The sequence below is a fragment of the Musca domestica genome, unplaced genomic scaffold (genome assembly GCF_030504385.1).
Source record: "Musca domestica strain aabys unplaced genomic scaffold, Musca_domestica.polishedcontigs.V.1.1 477, whole genome shotgun sequence".
Taxonomy (NCBI): Eukaryota; Metazoa; Arthropoda; class Insecta; order Diptera; family Muscidae; genus Musca; species Musca domestica.
In genome coordinates this window covers 59,222-78,344 of record NW_026712339.1, presented here as the reverse complement: position 1 = coordinate 78,344, position 19,123 = coordinate 59,222, and the positions used below count along the sequence as shown (strand labels likewise).

General features: G+C 35.3%; 1 protein-coding gene across 1 annotated transcript in view; it reads left to right on the top strand.

Annotated features, from left to right (window-relative positions):
- LOC101896850 (uncharacterized) overlaps positions 1-19,123 on the top strand; it is a 68,345-nt gene that overhangs the window by 14,490 nt on the left and 34,732 nt on the right. The window contains exon 2 of the mRNA XM_059127765.1: positions 14,399-14,510. Within this exon, the coding sequence (XP_058983748.1) occupies positions 14,399-14,510 (112 nt within the window). The remainder of the gene's footprint in view (positions 1-14,398; positions 14,511-19,123) is intronic.

Here is a 19,123-nt window from a genome sequence, read left to right as displayed (position 1 = left end):
GTAGAAATCTAAAATTTGATATAAACCATGTCTAGCCGTGACATATGAAGGTGATTTAAGAAATGTGTACTATAATTTTACGAAAAGAACTGAATGGTACTATATTTGGTATTCGGTGAAGGGATAGAAATAAAATTCTGATTTTTTTTATTTACATTACTGATTGTATGTTTGTTTGAGATTTGGAGGTGATTTTAAAATGCGCCCTACATTTGAACGAAAAGTACTAAAAGGTACTAAATTTGGAATTGCGTGTAGGAATTAAGCTAAAATTCTAAAATTTGGTGGATTTGGTAATGTGTGTGTGAACTGTACTAAATTGTACTAAATTTTGAAAAGAAAGAAATGTTGTATTGAGGTCCCTTTTAACGATAGTCTTATAATAAAGAGGTGATTTTGGAGATGTGTACTACAAGTGCAAGAAATGTACTAAATAGTACTATATTTGGTACAATTTGGTATTGGGTGAAGAGCTAGTCCTAGAAATCTAAAATTTCATAAGCCATGTGTAGCCGTGACATATAAAGGTGATTTCAGAAATGTGTACTGTAATCGTAAGAAAAGTACTGAATTGTACTATATTTGGTATTCGGTGACGGGATAGAAAAACAATTTTGAAACTGTATATCTGGGTTACTGATGTTATGTTTGTTTGAGATTTGGAGGTGATTTTAAAATGCGCCCTATATTTGTACGAAAAGTACTAAAAGGTACTAAATTTGGGATTGCATGTAGGAATTAAGCTTAAATCCTGAAATTTACTATTGAGGTCTCTGTTAAAATTTGAAATTGAGGTATGAAGGTGGATTTGGTAATGTGTACTAAATGTGTGAACTGTACTAAATTGTACTAAATTTTGGAAAAGAAAAACATTTTGTATTAGGGTCCGTTTTGATGATAGGTTTGTGATAAAGACGCGATTTTGGAGATGTGTACTACAAGTGTACGAAAAGTACTAAATAGTACTATGTGTGTTCAAATTTGGGTATTGGGTGAAGAGGTAGTCCTAGAAATCTAAAATGTGGTATAAGTAATGTGTAGCCTAGACATATGGAAGTGGTTTCGGAATTGTGTACTATAATTATACGAAAAGTACTAATTAGTACTAAATTTTGCGAAGGTATAAAGCTGAAATTTTCTGTCACTGTTAGTCTCTGTGGTTAAGATATAGATGTGGCTTTAAAAATGTTTACCATAATTATTCGAAAAGTACTAAATGGTACAAATATACTTTTTTGTACACAAACTTAAAAAAAGAAATATGCCGTTAAACCATTTGTCATTTGACATACAGCCCCCAAAATATTTTGCATAGACTACTGACACAACGAATTATCTGCCTAAACCATGGTAATGAGATTATGTGAACACATAACCATGACTCAGCGTATTTGCGTGTAAGTTCCATTGAGACAGCCATAAGCATATACTACACACATACGCATACACACACATACATACATGTATGTGTGTGTGTTTATGTCGACTGATTCAAATACTTGAAAGCTTGCAGTTGTCTAAGTATTAAAATGGACAACGAAACGAACTATTTTAGTCGTATCGGAAAATAACCATTTGTTGTTAATTAAATTCTTATAAAACAAAGGAATTGAAATTTAATACTGGGATTTCAAATGTGGAACTTTAATAAAATATGTGTATATTAATTGTTTAGTTTCAGATTGACATTTCATAATAAGCCTATTATTAGAATGAGTACATTAAATACATTTAATTGGCTTGGAGAAGAATAATGAAAGTAAGCATTCTAATTAAAGCTGCATAAAATGTACAATCTTTGAGAAATCCCATGTGACATTCAAATGTCAAATTCATATCGAAAATTGTGATAAAGAAAAAAATTAAATTAAATTAAACATTTTATAAAGATTTTGTTTGATTTTGTTTTCTTTGGACCAAATCCGTTTCAGGATATTTAGAGTCGATTTATCGTCTGTCTGACTGGCGCACGATAATTCTCGAAGGGAGAAATTTGGCACATCGCAATATTATTTTAAAATTTAGATTGAGTTCGGAAATGAGCAATATCGGTCAACTCCTTCCTCCACAAAAAGTCGAAATTAAAAAAAAAAATAGTAAAATGTAAATTCAGCCGGGCCAAACTTTGATACCCTCGACCATTTAGAAGGCAACTTTCAAAAAAAAAAAAAAAAAAAAAAACACAAAAATAAAAAAAAATAAATAAAAAATAAAAAAATAAATAAATAAAAAATAAATAAATAAAATAAAATACGTTAAAAATTCTGTTAAAATCTTAAAAATATCGAATGTAGCCGTATATTAGGGTCTGTACGACGACGTGGACCTGCATAGGAAACTTTTGTCACAAGCTATTACAATATTCAAATGCGAAACTTGCAAAAAAATGTTTACGACTAAAATCATCAAAATTCGGATTATAGGGAGGAACCATGGGAATTGTAAAACGTAGACCTGCACAGACAATTTTTTGTCATAGGCTGTAGTATCCATTACGAACATCAAATGCAAAATTTGAAACAATTCCGGTAAATAATGTCGCTAAAATCATCAGAATACCGAATATCGGGGGGTACCGTTATATGGGAGCTATACGAAGAAGGGGACCTGCATGGCCCGTTTTCTGTTTTGTGCTGTAGTATCTGTGACGAACTTCAAATACAAAATTTGAAATAATTCCGGTAAATAATGTAGCTAAAATCATCAAAATACTGAATATCGGGGTGTACCGTTATATGGGGGCTATACGAAGACGTGGACCTACATGTCCCATTTTCAAATCCAAAAGTCCTGCAGACATAATACACATTTGAGTAAAATTTTATCAAAACACTTCATTTCGTTCGGAAGCTAGAGTGATTTCCACAGACGGACAGGCGGACGGACATTGATAAATCGAAAAAGAATATATATACTTTGTGGGGTCTAAAATGTATATTTCGAGGTGTTACAAACGGAATAACAAACTTGATATACCCTCCATACTATGGTGGAGGGTATAATAAAGAGGGAGGAAAATATGATTTTGCTCCAACTTTGCAAATCCTAATATTTGCGTAAGTTCTAGGTCAGGTTTTAAAATGGACAATATCGATCTGCTCCATCGAGTAACTCCCCCACAAAGGGCCAAAATTTTGAATAATTATAAATCTTATAAGATGTGACGTATGAAATTGTCTTCAAATCCTATTGTCTTCAAATTACACACATCACAATATTTTTATTAACCCAAGGTTTGGTGGGAATATGGAATATAGCGGTACATTCAATCAAGTACTTCCCCCACAAAGAGTCAAAATTTTAAATTTAAAACACGAAATTAACATCCGATTCCAATTAGACTTGGTACATCTCAATATCTCCATCAACATAAGATCTGTTATAAGGATGGTAGAGACATCTCCCACAAACGGTCAAAGTTTTGAATAATCTAAACTATTTTAAAATCAGAAATAAGCATCCGGTTCTCTCCATTTCACACATCACAATATTTTTATTAACCCAAGATCTGGTGTGAAGATGGGATATAAAGGCCCTTCCCCACAAAGGGTCAAAATTTTGAATATCCTTGAAGCTCATAAAACGATTCCATTCAAACTTGGTACATCTGAATATTTCCATCAACACAAGATATATTATAAATAAGGCCATTTCTTCTTGTACCTTCCACACATAGTATTGAAGACAAAACGCTTATAGAATGTGAAATAGCCACCAACTCTTTCTTTAAATTTCACACATACAAACACATGATACACAGGGTGAGATCAAAAAATCGGCAACAAAGTCAAAACCAAAATTTTTACATTTTTTTTTTAAATTTTATTGAATGAAACCAAAAAATGTGGGAGATAGCATTAAATTTTAAAATAAGTTTAGATTTGGCACAAATTATGGCCTTCAAACGGCCAATGAAACTCACACACTGCCCAAATTCTGCTCTGCGGTATTTTGGCCCATTCTCGGGGAAACGCTTGCTTGAGGTGATCGACACTTTGGAATTTTTTAGTGCCAACCTTGCTTTTCAAAATACTCCAGACACAATAGTCCAACAGATTGGTATCCGAAGATATCACTGGAAATGCGAGGAAACTCATTTAGTAACCATTTTTGGGTGGTGCGTGCTGAGTGCGATGGTGCTGAGTCCTGTTGGAATGCCCAAGGTCTGCGGCCAAAATGTTTGCGTTCCCCTCCAGAATATTTTCGTGATAATATTCGGAATTTATTCTGATGCCACGGTCGATTAATACGAGCGAAGAGCAACCATGGCCTTGATGGCGCTTGAGTTCTAGTGGCCAACCAAAGGTGCACATTTTCAGTTGACCTCTTTTTCAAGTAAACACGACCCTTTTTTTTTTTTTGTTTACAAACAGCTAGATAACGCATGTTTTCTCATCGGACCATCGGAAAACAAAATTCGGCAGTTCACCACTTTCGCCAAAAGCGAAGCAACTCTTTAGTTCTTTTCTTGCACTTTTTGGAATTTCAATGACTTTAGCCCGAACTCATGTTTAAATATTTGCCGAATGGAATATCAGGATATGTTCAGCTCATGAGCCATTTTTCGGCCACTTCAAGTATATGCATAATTTTGGACCCTTTGTAAGGGAGGTACCAGAAGGAGTGGATCGATCCATTCCATCTTCACACCAGACCTTGGAATAATAAAACTATTATGATATGTGTAATTTGAAGAGAATCGGACGCTTAATTTTTACCTTGAATGAAAGCAAAAAATGTTGGAAATAGCATCAAATTTTAGAATATGTTTAGATTTGTTCGAATTGGTCACCTTTGGCACGAATTATGGCCTTCAAACGGGCAATGAAACCATTACACGTTGCCCGAACGTTGCTCTGCGGTATTTTGGCCCATTCCTATTCCCATGAGGTGATCGGCACTTTGGTATTTTTTTAGTGCCAACCTTTCTTTCCAAAATACTCCAGACACAATAGTCTAACGGATTGGTATCCGGGGATTTTGGTGGTCATTGTGTGCTGGAAGTGAAGCGAGGAACCTCATTTTGTACCTCATGTTTTACCACTTCAGCTCACGAGCAATTTTTTGGCCACTGCGCCGCGGGTATCGATCAAGTCGCTTTTTTTTCGAACCATTTCTGCTGATGTTGCTGTTTTTTCCGTCCTTTTTCTTGACGTCGGGCTACGCTATCAGAGTATCATGGTAATGAGCGATGGTACCAGACACAAAATATTTATTCCCATTTAATTGCTGGAGTGCTCTAACGATAGCCACTTGTGGTTTTCCAGCCAAATATAAATAAATCACACTATCACGCTTGAATTCCATCACGAATAACTTTTTTCAGGAAAATTTCTCACCAAAATGCTTTTGTACGCTTGTAAATAATATAATGAGTTGTCACTGAAATAATTTTAACAGCTGTCGGATGAGTGGCTAAGAAATGATAGCAGTCTGAAGTTGGTTGCAATTTTTTCGTATCTCACCCTGTATTCCCATTACTAAGAAGAATCCTTTCAAATATAAAATTTACAAAAATTATCTAAGCAAAGTTTACATCTTCGCCATACCACACCATACCATATCATACCATACAATTTAGTTTGCGAATAATAACTGAAAATTCTGATTCAAAGTATTACCTTATTACAGAAATCACTTGTGATTTATTTCCTATATTTTGTTCGATAGGTAAAACTTTTACATGAATTATGCGCTACAATGTGTACACAAATTCTTCAGGACTAACTTTTACAAATATGAGAAAGTTTGGCAATTGACAGTTACATTTTATGTACCTTAAGCGAATGTATTTCATAATACAAATCGGAAATATTTCAAGATTTGTTTCTGTTGTAAAAAAATGTTCACTACCAAATGTGGGGTTCGAAAGGGTGTCTACCTATAAATCCTTTAATCAACAATGCTCGGCGCATTGCTCTCATCCACAAACTGAGGTTTTATGAAATTTTGCAATCAGGTGTTTACCTGAGAAATGCCATCGTACAAATTGACTTTTGCAAAACTACGTTGTACGTCGCACGCCGTATTGGCATTCAGATATTTACCATTTGTAATACCTATTCACCAAAGACCCATACATAACCACTATCTCCAGCACAACACACCACCCACCCCACCCCAACACTTCACCCTGCAAAACTCATGGAATCGTGGACTCGTGTTCAGAAAACGAAAACCCATTCACATCCACCTTGATGGGTATACCTGGAAGCTGTACGCTAGCCTTTTGTGTGATTGTCAAATGCCGTCAAGAACAAAAGTGACTTTTTTGAAAAACAACAGCATTTTGCCATAAACATGTCCACACACACACATACCATCGCACACACGGATGCACATACACTACTACACCAGCACGCCAGAGTGGTATCATAAAAGTGTCAGTGAAGTAGAACTTAATGGCATTGTAGGTGAATTGTTAGGAAGAGACATTGTGGGTACTCTTTCGCTAAACGCAGGATAATGGGAGGAAACAAACGACATCATCTCATCCTTAGCAACGGTTATTGTCAATAAAGATAACAGCTTAGACGCAACAGTCCCGCATAAAAATGCCTGGCCATGTTGTAAATGCGGGAAGAGTAAACTACAGGGGCGTGTATGGAAACATTTAAATGTTCTTGTCGTTGATCTCAAAGGCTGGGTAGCATTTTTTTGCAGAGGTCGTACACTATTTTAAGTGTAGAAATGAGGAATAGAGAACATGGAATGCTGTGAATTTTGAATCCATTAAGTATATGTCATGCAGACAGGAAGATTGTCTCATTGATTGTCACAATACTATGTGTTGGGGATATTTTAAGTTTGATTGGGCCAAACAATTTGTGACACCTAGAAATAATGGTCCTAGACCCATGATGTTACATATCGATCTCCCTATGTCGCAGACCTGAGCCGATTTTCATATTTATGTCCGTCTGTTTACATTACTTTGTACTTACTCTATAGGTGGCTGTTATGCTCCGAACTTCACAAAACTTAGCAGTTAGAGTTAGGGTCAAAACAAAAGCCTATTGTATTTGAAGATGATCGCAATATATTAAGGCCAGATTTAGGTAAATGTACAAGAACAGATTTTTCCCCAATTTCCCTCGCTCTATACGTCACAAACATAGACCAATCGATGCATAATTTATCATGGAGTAAGAGTTTAACACAGGCCAGTAGCTGATTTATTTGGAAAGTCAATGGATAATAGTTAGCACGACCATGGATTTAGTGTCAAAAATACCAAATTTTTCATTTAATTGTGAAAAGTTTTAAATCCAAAAAGTCACCTTCCTGAAAATGGCACTTTCGATCCTTACATTGATGCTAACATCGTCGACGTACGTTTGTATTCAGATATCAGAAATGTAGCAAATTAAACATTGGGAAATTTTCACCCAATTCTGCAGAGACTCGCTTATCCAGGTAAAAAACCGAGGTAACCCCTTTCGAATTAATATCTACACTTATTTCAAGAATGGAGTGGACCAGAAACACAAAAATATTTGAATTATATGAAAATTGAAAAAAAAATGTTTGAACCTATGTTTACTAATGTAAAATGAAATAATGAAGCAGTAAAATATGTTAAAATACTCCATACTATTTGAGCGGATATTACACGTTTGGTACACAATTAAAATAAAATCGGACGAGTCATATCTAAATTTTGAACGATTATCTCCAATTCCAATAGGGTTCGTCCATGGGTCAAGCAAATTTTTTGTGTAAAATTTCATCTAGATCGGACAATAAATGCGACCTGTATTTTGTTTTCAAAGATACACGGACAGACGGACGGAGGGACGGACGGATGGCTATGCATAAATCGACTCACAATGTGATTCTATGCAGATCATCAAAAGGAAATAAAGGTCTATTTCGTTTCATTTTGTCTATTACAAGGAAATGCACAAAGACATAATGCCCTGACCCTGTGCTGTAGAGTATAAAAGTGCCAAAAATCCCTGATATCGACATTGAAATGTTTTTTGTCTCATTTTTACAAAAATGTTTTATTATTATTCTCAAATTTGAAACAAATCCTTAGAAAATGTTAAAATCTCTGAAATACTGAAATAATAATAATGTATCGTTATATCGGAGATAATAGAAAAAACTTGGACCTAAACATGCAATGTCCTGCCAGTATAAGAAGATCCCATTACTAACTCTATATACTGAAATTGAAACTGAGTCCTGTCAAAAAAATGTTTCTTAAATCATCATAAATTAGAGTTGTGTCAATCTAGTTCAATACACCACTATCTAAGCGTATGAGTGATTTAATTAATGGCATATCACTCATACGTAAAGTATTTCACGGAACTAGATAAGACAAAACTCTAGTCAAAATACAGAATATCGAGCGATATTGTGGACCGATATTTTACACCTTGGCCTGCTTTCAAAAAAATTTACTACACTTTATACCATTGTAATAAGTACGCATTTCCAAAATACCCCACTGTCTACATCCCAAACATCCACTGTGACCTATACACGAAAAGCTCATAGTACATACACTATACCAAATTTAATACCATTTAGAAGTCTAAATACACTGTATACCAAGGATGTATAAATGATTTTTTCGACATATTTGAACTTTACCAAAAAGAGTGAACCAATACATTCGATTTTTTTTAGAAAACAAAAAAACCTTGGTATGTTATTTATATCGAAGAGACTGAATGAGGGTGAAGCAGGAAGTTTCCAGGGAAGGGGTTCAAATTCGAGTATCATACTTATATGTTGGTACTGCTTCCACAAAGATTGCTTCACTTATTGTTACTTACTATTAAGCTGGTACCTCCACGCACGTGAGAGGATATTTTGGACACTTTATGGCCCACGACGGCTTCTAATTTCGTACAGTTTCTATTTTTTATTTTAGAAGCACCACGACGACCCTACAACGAGACATTCAAACTTTTATACTCAAAGACTCACGAAAGCTCTTTGAACTTAGCGCTCGTAATGAGTACCATCTTCCTTGATAAAAAATAACCTATATAGTTAAACGTATTTATATATCCACCATATAATCCTTATCATAACGGTTTTAGCCAATTTTTTCAACGGGATTTTTTCAAAATCGATGTTCTAAGTTCGGTTATACAGGTCAATGTTTTCCACCCAATATTCGATACTTTCATAATGTTTATGAAAAAATTCAGCGCGCAGACCGCCAAACGGTTGGAAGGACCTAGCTAGATCGACTGCAAAGACCTGTAAACCTGTTTTTTTTTTCAAAGAGACACATTTTAGCCGCATCAAATGATGTATACCCTCAGTAGTCATAAGGTTGAGTGTCTATAATCAAAAACCTCAATATTCCGCTTTAAGACAGCTAACAAAATATATATTTGATATATTTAGCCGATTTCCACAGATACCCTCAATATATCGATAATCAGGAACTGGTTAGTTGTTCTATGATAACACGAAATGGAAATAATATGTATGCCCTATAACACTATATGTTGGGGGTATTATAAGTTTTATTGGGCCAAAAATTATGTTGTTTCCAAAATAGGAAAGTACACGTGGATCTTTCTATCTCGCGTTCCGTCTGTCCACGTTAATTTGTCATCACGCTATAGCCTGATTCTCACAAAATTAAAAATGGAGGTGGTGTTTTGGTCAGAATAGGAGCCTATTGCTTGTGGAGATGATGGCATAATATTTAGGGGTTGAAATGGACCAAAAACTGAAAGATTTCCTGATTTTGAAGTTGCTCTACAGGTCGCAGTTATAGACCAATCGACACTAAAGTTAGCATGGGGCTAGAGTTTAAGGCTGGATGGTCCTCGGGTAATATTTAGTGGATGAAATAGATCATAACATTTGTGTCAAATCAAAGTCAAATTTTCCATTAAACCGCGAATATTATATATACCATAGGTATGTAGAAAAGGAAGGGGATGTTAGCTAAAGTTCTTATATCTCAAGAATGGCTGGACCCATTTTGACAAATTTTGTCACTTCAGAATGGGGTTATTGTATACAGATGGCGATTATCGACCTATCTTCACGAAAATTGTCATAAGTGTAGGGTTAGGTTCAGTAGAAGGGTTAGGCATAGGCCTATCGTTTTTAAATATGTTCGCAATATATTTAGGGGTTGAAATGGACAAACAACAAAAAATGTTCCTGATTTTGCAGCCGCTATAAAGGTCACAAAGAGAAACCAAGGGACACAAAACCTCGCAAGATATTAGAGTTTAGGACAGCGATTGGAATGGACCACTACTTTTGAATTGGGAAAACATATCAACTTATCCATTCTACCGAAACGCTGAAAATAGCTAACAGGCGAAATCCAAAATACTCAAAAGGCGAACTTCTGGCTTTTTATACGTTTTTATACGTTTATAACACCTTGAAATATACATTTTAGACCCCACAAAGTATATATATTCTTGATCAGCATACATTTCTATGTCGATTTAGCGATGTCCGTCCGTCTGTGGAAATCACTCTAGCTTCCGAACGAATTGAAGTAGATTGATAATATTTTACTCAAATGTCTTCGTATAGCCCCCATATAAGAGTACCTCCCGATATTCGGTAATTTGATGATTTTAGCGACATTATTCACCGGAATTGTTTCAAATTTGGTATTTGAAGTTCGCAATAAATACTACAGCATAAGACAGAAAATTGTCGGCGCAGGTCAACGTCTTCGTATGCCCCCCGTATAACGGTACCTCCCGATATCCGGTATTTTGATGATTTTAGCGACATTATTCGTGGATACTTTAGCCTAAGACAGAAAATTATCGGTACAGGTCCACGTTTTGGTATAGGCCCCAAATAATGAGGTATTTTGATGACTTTAGCTACATTATTCACCTTTTTTTTCTAAGTTTCGCATTTGACAAAATGGCTTATGACAAAATTTACCTATGCAAGTCCATGTCGTTGTATTGACCCTAATATAACAGCTACATTCGGTATTTTTGAGATTTTGAACAGATTTTTTAATGGATTTTATTGTTTTTGAGAATTGCCAAACTCGTTCCAAATAGTGGAGAGTATTTAAAGTTCGGCCCGGCCGAACTTACAGCTTTTTTACTTGTTTATGCTGAATTCGTTGACGAATATAGCCAAATATCGTAGAAAAACAAATCATATAGATGATTCTAAATTTGGAGGTACGAGGGGGCCTCTTTTTCGGAGACAATCGCATGTAGGGACAAAAGAACAAAAAACAGAACAATTTTTCTGATTACACAATTGAAACTAATCGACAAGGAATTTTTTATGAGAGGACAGGGAATAAGTATAGCATTTTGGATGACCATTTTATTATATTTAGCTGTAAAATGGACCACAAGAACTAACAGCACGACCGAGTGCAAAAGCGAAATCTTCCAAAATGGATGTAAACATAACATATTGTAGTGTTGTAATTAATTAATGACGAAAACTTTTTTACACATGGCTTCTCTTATGGAAAATGTGGCGGATTATTTGAGAAAAGAGTGAAACTATTTAGAAAAATTTGAGCTGTGGTTTATTAAAAAAAAACGAAATTATTTTTTAATATATTAAATATATGAATATTTTTGTGTTGGTTAAACATGTCGACCAACATATAATTTTTTAGAAATACCTACAATGATATCAAAATATAAATATTCAACATTTCACATGTACACATATTTATACACATTGCTATGCTGTGCACACACTCTCTTTCGAATTGCTCCACAATGTATGCCATAAAATTCCAAAGAAAGTATGTATGCCTGATGGGTATGCAATGTTTTTAGCACTGGCTTTTGTTAAGGAATTGAGCCTCAAACCAAATCCTTGTTTTGTTTCAAGTTAGCGCCTGTAGGTGGTATTGTTGAGTCAAACAGAACAAAAAAAGAGACAGCTTTTGTATTTGACATTTCTGTGTCAGTGTGTGTTCTGAGCCTGCTATTATGGAACGGCCATGTGTTGGCCATCAATGTCAATGTTCTGACTGACTGGTAACTTACAGGTGTCAACGATTTTTTTTTTTTTGCTTTGCAATACTTTCTTTCACTTGTGTTGCCCCTCATCAGAAATGTGGTGAGACAATTTCCACTCAATAAATTCTGTTTAGTTGGGGATTTTAGGAAATGGACTTTCATAAGGTATTATTTGGGAATTTATTAGGATCAATATTTTGCAAAAAAATATACAAACTTTTTCGCTATTGAGAAATTAAAAAAAAAAAAATTTCTAAACAAAAACTATTAGTATAAACTTTAACGTAAATATAAAACAAGTAGGCAAAGGCTATAGTCGTGCGTGGCCGACCATGTGATATCCTACAACACTACAACATATTAGAAGCCCCCTTATGTCCAAATACATTTTGGAAGATTTTGCTTTTGATATTATGTCACGGAGCACTGGTCCTTAGCATTTTGAGCAGGAATATTTGCCCAATATTTACGCACTTCATCGAGCTGTTAGTTGTTGTCGACTTCTTTGCTGTCTCCAACTCTCTTCTCAGGCGTGTTTATTGGCTTCAATTGTTTGATCGGAATTTTTTTTTCTATTTTTGGTCGATGACGTGGACCTGTATAGGCAACTTTTGTCACATGCTATTACAATATTCAAATGCGAAACTAAAAATATCCTCCGAATATAGGGAGGAACCATGGGAGTTGTAAAATGTGGACCTGCACAGACAATTTTTTGTCACAGGCTGTAGTATCCATTACGAACTTCAAATACCAAATTTGAAAAAATTCTGGTAAATAATGTCGCTCAAGTCATCAGAATACCGAATATCGGGGGGTACTGTTATATGGGGGCTATGCGAAGAAGTGGACCTGCATGGCCCATTTTCTGCTTTATGCTGTAGTATCTATTACGAACTTCAAATACCAAATTTGAAACAATTCTGGTAAATAATGTCGCTAAAATCTTTAGAATACCGAATGTCGGGGGGTACCGTTATATGGGGGTTATACGAATAAATAATGTAAATAATGTCGCTAAAATCATCAAAATACTGAATATCGGGGGTACCGTTATATGGGGGCTATACGACGACGTGGACCTACATGTCCCATTTTTAATACCAAAAGTCCTGCAGACATAATACACATTTGAGTAAAATTTTATCAACCTACTTCATTTCTTTTGGAAGCTAGAGTGATTTCCGCAGACGGACAGACGGACGGACATTGATAAATCGACATAGAATTTTATGTTGATCAAGAATGTATATATATATATATATATCTATATATATATATATATATATATATATATATATATATATATATATATATATATATATATATATATATATATATATATATATATATATATATATATATATATATATATATATATATATATATATATATATATATATATATATATATATACTTTGTGGGGTTTAAAATGTATATTTCGAGGTGTTATAAACGTAATGACAAACTTAATATACCCTCTATACTATGGTGTAGGGTATAAAAAGACAGAAGTTCGCATTTTGTGTACTTCGAATATCGCCTGTAAGTAATGTTGGTATTTTTTCACACAAAAATAATGGTCCAGTCCCCTTCCTTTGTTTATACACTTTTTATATATTTCGCTTTATATATCCGATATATTTACTATCGGCATCTATGTAACGGTCAGAATTGACCTGTTCGTCAATTTATGATTTCACAGAGACTAATGGAAAATTTGACTTTTATTTCACACAAATGTTATAGTCTATTTCACCCACTTAATGTTACCCGATGACCATCAAAATTGGAAGGGTTCTACCCAGCCTTAAGCTCTAGTCCCATGCTAACTTCCGCGTCGATTGGCCTATAATTGCGATCTGTAGAGCAACTTCAAAATCAGGAAATTTTTCCGTTTTTGCCCCATTATGCGATCTAAAAGCAATAGGCTCCTATTTTGACCATAACCCCACCTCTATTTTCAATTTCGTGAGGATCAGGCCTATTGTGACCTATAGCGTGATTATAAATTAATATGGACAGACGGAGGGACGGACTGACATACATAGCTATATCGACTCAGCTCGGCGAGATAAGAAGATCCATATATACTTTCCCATGTGGGAAACCAATATTTCGAGGTGTTACATAATTTTTGGCCCAATTAAACTTATAATACCCCCAACACATAGTGATGTAGGGTATAAATCATTTCTAATAAAATAACACAAAGAAAGATAAAACAATTAATCAAACCAAAATTTCTTTTAGTATAAATTCCAACACAAATGTGAAAGAATCCCTCTAGCAATTAAGTACATTTAAAATTTACCAAATATCTTTGATAGTTTCAAATTTAAGCATATCTCAAAACTAAAATTAAGAGAATCACAAAATTAAAAACCATATGCTTCCTTTACTATGTGAGTTTAATTTCTATATTTCATTTTCATTTTCAGATGGTTGCCACCGACGAGAATGCTTCCACACAGAATACACCCGACAGCGGAGGCACATTTGGAAAGTTAAAACAGACATTATCATCATCACTGCTAACAGCCCAAGATAGAGGTGAGTAGATTCCTGCCGTTCATAATAATTTACCCCCACACACACTTATCTATATTAGACCCAAGGCATTTGGATGTTTTGGAAAAGGTGGAAAGAAATTCGCTTGTGGCAAAAGTAAAACGAAACAAAAACTGACACTGCACAAATGTTTACTCTTTACAAGTACTTAGTGGGGTTAGAAATATCAAAAAAAAAAAAATATTTTTTTAGGAAAAATAAAATGACTTAAGCTTTTGGCAATTTACCAAAAAATGTAATTATTTAGAGCATTTAGATACTTGGATGTGTAAGAGCAGAATAATGTGATACACAAAATTGTCTCAAGGAATTTAGAAATATTTCATCCTTTTTATACCCTCAGCAATATGGCTAGAGGCCAAAACGTGCATCAGGACATTTGGAGTCGATCTAGCGATGTCCGTCCGCATGTCTGTCTGTCGGGCTGGCTGGTGCGCACGATAACTCTCTAAGGGAGTAACCGATTTGATCCAGGCTTGGAACATCGTAATATTATTATCAAGTCAAATCCACTCCTTCTGGTGATTCCTACACAAAAGGTCGAAATAAAAAAAACCAAGTAAAAAACAAGTAAGCAAAGGCTACAGTCGAGCGGGGCCGACCGTTGAATACCCTACAACACTATAATAAACGATACTGTTTATATAGGCGAGATACTCGAAAGAATTCCACAAGATATTGTAACAAATTATAAAAGAATACCATCAGGTTTCGTTCTCTAATTTTCGAATAATAGCAACTTAAACTGATTTCCTCATTTCCAATTTATTGGTAAATGTTGCACGTAAATGGTCTTCCTAGATCTGGAACCAATATTTCCCAAAGACCTATAACCTCTCAGAAGTGGCAAAAGATTAACATTTATTATTGGTTTTTGACTGAAACGCATGAGATACAGATATTTGACTATATTCTTCCACGAAATCAGCGTTAACGAAATAGTCAGAAGTGCGTCTTTCCTGTATTTGTGAATTCTCCAAAGAGTCCCTGGAATAAACATTTTCGTATTTTGTCTACAAAAGTTGGCAAACTATTTCGCACATTGAATATTTTTGGATGACCATCCAAAACTGCTTGGCTTTTGCAATGTCCGGTAACCTCCATTCAAATGTGCGTGAGGATCGGGCGATAATAACGACCTGCTGACAATTTTGCAGTTTTTTGGTCCATTTCAACCCCTAAATATATTGCGATCATCTCCAAAAAGAGTAGGCTTCTATTCTGACCCTCATCTTATACCCATGCAAAATTTCGTAAAGATCGGGCCATAAATGCGATCTGTATATGATATCTTGATATCCTAACTACTTAGTTTTGTTAGCTGTAGAAATATTACCAAATGTTTAATTCAAAATGAAAATATGCCAAAAATATGACAAAATTGAAAAAATATGAGAAAATGTTACAAAATCAATATTTTCATCTTTAGAGAGATATTTTTATGTGATTTTTTTAGATGTTTCTTGTTTCCTGCCAAGAGGCCATTCTGAATTAATGAGAACTGTCGAAATCAGTTCAGCCGTTCTCGACATATAAGAGATCTTTCAAGCAAATGTTCTTTGATAGACATATATATCGCACATATTTTGCTATATATCCGATTTGTTGGATGTTAACATCAATGTAAAGGTCAGGAGTAACCTTGTCATGTCTTCGTGATTTCGCCGGGATTTAAAATATTCGCGGTTTAAGGAAAAATGTTGAATTTTTTCAACACAAAATATATGGTCTATTTTACCCGCTAAATATTATCCGATGACCACCCTAATTGGTAGGCTTCTTCCCCGCCCTAAACTCTAGCTACATGCGAAATTCCGCGTCGATTGGTCTATAATTGCGACCTGTATAGCTACTGCAAAATCCGATATTTTTTCAGTATTTGGTCCATTTCGACCCCTAAATATTATGCGTTCATCTCCAAAAGAAATAGGGTTCTATTCTGACCCTAGCCCCACCTCCATTTTAAATTTCGTGAAGATCGGACCATAATTGCGACCTGTAGAGTGGTTACAAATTAACATGGACAGACGGACAGACGGACGGACGGACATACATAGCTAGATCGACTCAGCTCGGTGAGCTAGGAAGATCCATATATACTTTCCTATATGGGAAACCAATATTTCGAGGTGTTACATAAATTCTGGCCCAATCAAACTTATAATACCCCCAACACATAGTGTTGTAGGGTATAATTAAGTTCGGCCGGCCCGAAATTTTAATACTCTCCACCTTTTTATACAAAAGTACCTTAATTTAAACTTGTGTCACTTTAAACTTCATATACCAGTAAGATTGTTTGGAAAATACAGTTTAACTTGTCAAGAAACTATAAAAAGGGTGAGGCCGTTATATAGGGCCATACCAAAACAAGAACCTCTATAGACAATTTTATATTTTAAGGATTGTCATCTATCAAATCTTCTAAAATACCAAATATGAAACAATTATGTGGGCAAATGTGACTATGATTATCAAAATAACGAATATAGGTGGGTATCGTTATATGTGCGCTATATGAAAACGTGGAACTAAAAATTTAATGATCTGCCACCGGGCTAGAACCTTTTATGAACTACAAATACCAATTTGTATCAAAATATCAAATGTCGGCAGGTACCGTTATATGGGGGCCATACCAAAAAGTGGACCTATACATACAATGTTTTGCCACCGGAGCTAGAAATACGAATTTTTAGACAAATCCGTGAAAAATGTGGCAAAAAATAATCAAAATAACAAATATCGGACTCTACCGTCATATGGGGACTATATAAAAACGTGGAATCTATGTATCTCACTTTAAATCAATACCAACCATCCTAGACCCAATACAAACTCTTCTGCTAAATTTGTATGTTCTACGTCAAATAATATGGGCTGTAACGTGATTTCAAAAGACAGACGGACATCGTTAAATCGACTAAGAATATTGTGCTGATTAAGAATTTATATACTTTATCGGATCTACGGCCAATATTTAGGGATGTTACAAACGAAATGACAAAGTTAAAATAACCTGTGGAGGGTGGAGGGTACAAAAACTTATTTTACTGCACAGAAAGAGAAAGGATACTCTGAATTTTCTCCAACTTTGCACATCCTAATATTTCCATCAGTGCTTCGTCAGGTGTGAAGATGGACAATATCGGTCCAATCACCCAAAAAGGTTAAAAGTTTTCAATATTTATACCTCTTATAATATGTGATATAAGAGTCCGATTATTCGCATTCTACACGTGCCAATATTTTTATCAACCCCAGGTCTGGTGTGAAGATGCTATACAGGGTGAGATAAAAAAACTGCAACAAAGTCAAACGCCATAACTATTATTTTATTAATTTTTTTTTATTTTATTGAACGAAAGCAAAAATGTCGGAAATAGCATCACATTTTAGAATAAATTTAGATTTGTTCGAATTGGTCACCTTTAGCACGAATTATGGCCTTCAAACGGCCAATGATACCGTCACACTCTGCCCGAATGTTGCTCTGCGGTATTTTGGTCCATTCCCGGCGAAGCGCTTGCTTGAGGTGGTCGACATTTTGGTACTTTTTTGGGCCAACCTTGCTTTCCAAAATACTCCAGACACAATAGTCCAACGGATTGTTATCCGGAGATTTTGGTGGCCATTGTGCGTTGGAAATGAAGCGAGGAACCTCAGTTTGTAACCATTCTTGGGTGGCGCGTGCTAAGTGCTGGGTCCTGTTTGAATGTCCAAGGCCGATTAATGCCACGGTCAATTAATACGAGCGGAGAGCGACCAACTTCTGTTATGTCGGCCCACACCATCACCATGGCCGGCGCTTGAGTTCTGGTGGCCAACGGAAGGTGCACATTTTCAGCTGACCTCTTTGGCAAGTACTGCTGGACATGTTGCTGGAATGTTTTCTCACCGGAGAAAAACAAATTCGGCAGTTTACCACTTTCGGCCAAGCGAAGCAACTCTTTGGCTCCTTTGAGTCTATTTTCTTTCTGTTGCGGTGTAAGTTTTTGCAGTCCGAGCTTATTTTGCCGTATGGAATATTGCGATATGTTCAGCTCACGAGCCATTTTTCGGCCACTGCGACGCGGGTTCCGATCAAGTCGCATCTTTACTTTTCAAACCATTTCTGCTGATGTTACTGTTTTCTCCGTCCACTTCCTTGACGTCAGGCTACGCTATCAGTATCACGGTAAAGAGCGATGGTACGAGTCACAAAAGATTTATTCACATTTAAATGCTGGAGTGCTCTAACGATAGCCACCTGTGGTTTTCCAGACAAATATAAAAAGATCACATTATCACGCTTGGAGTCCATCACGAATTATACGCTTGTAAAAAATATAATGAGCTGTCACTGGAATAATTCTAACGGCTGTCGGACAAGTGGCTTAGAAATGACAGCAGTCTGAAGTTGGTTGCAGTTTTTTTTTCATCTCACCTTGTATATCATCTTCACAACAGATCTTGTATTTATTTATGCGATATAAATAATTTTATAATAAAAAAAACTGTAAGTTCGGCCGGGCCCAACTTTTAATACCCTCCACCATTTGGTACAAATTTGACAATTTCCAAAAACAAAAAAAAAAATAAATAAATAAAAATGA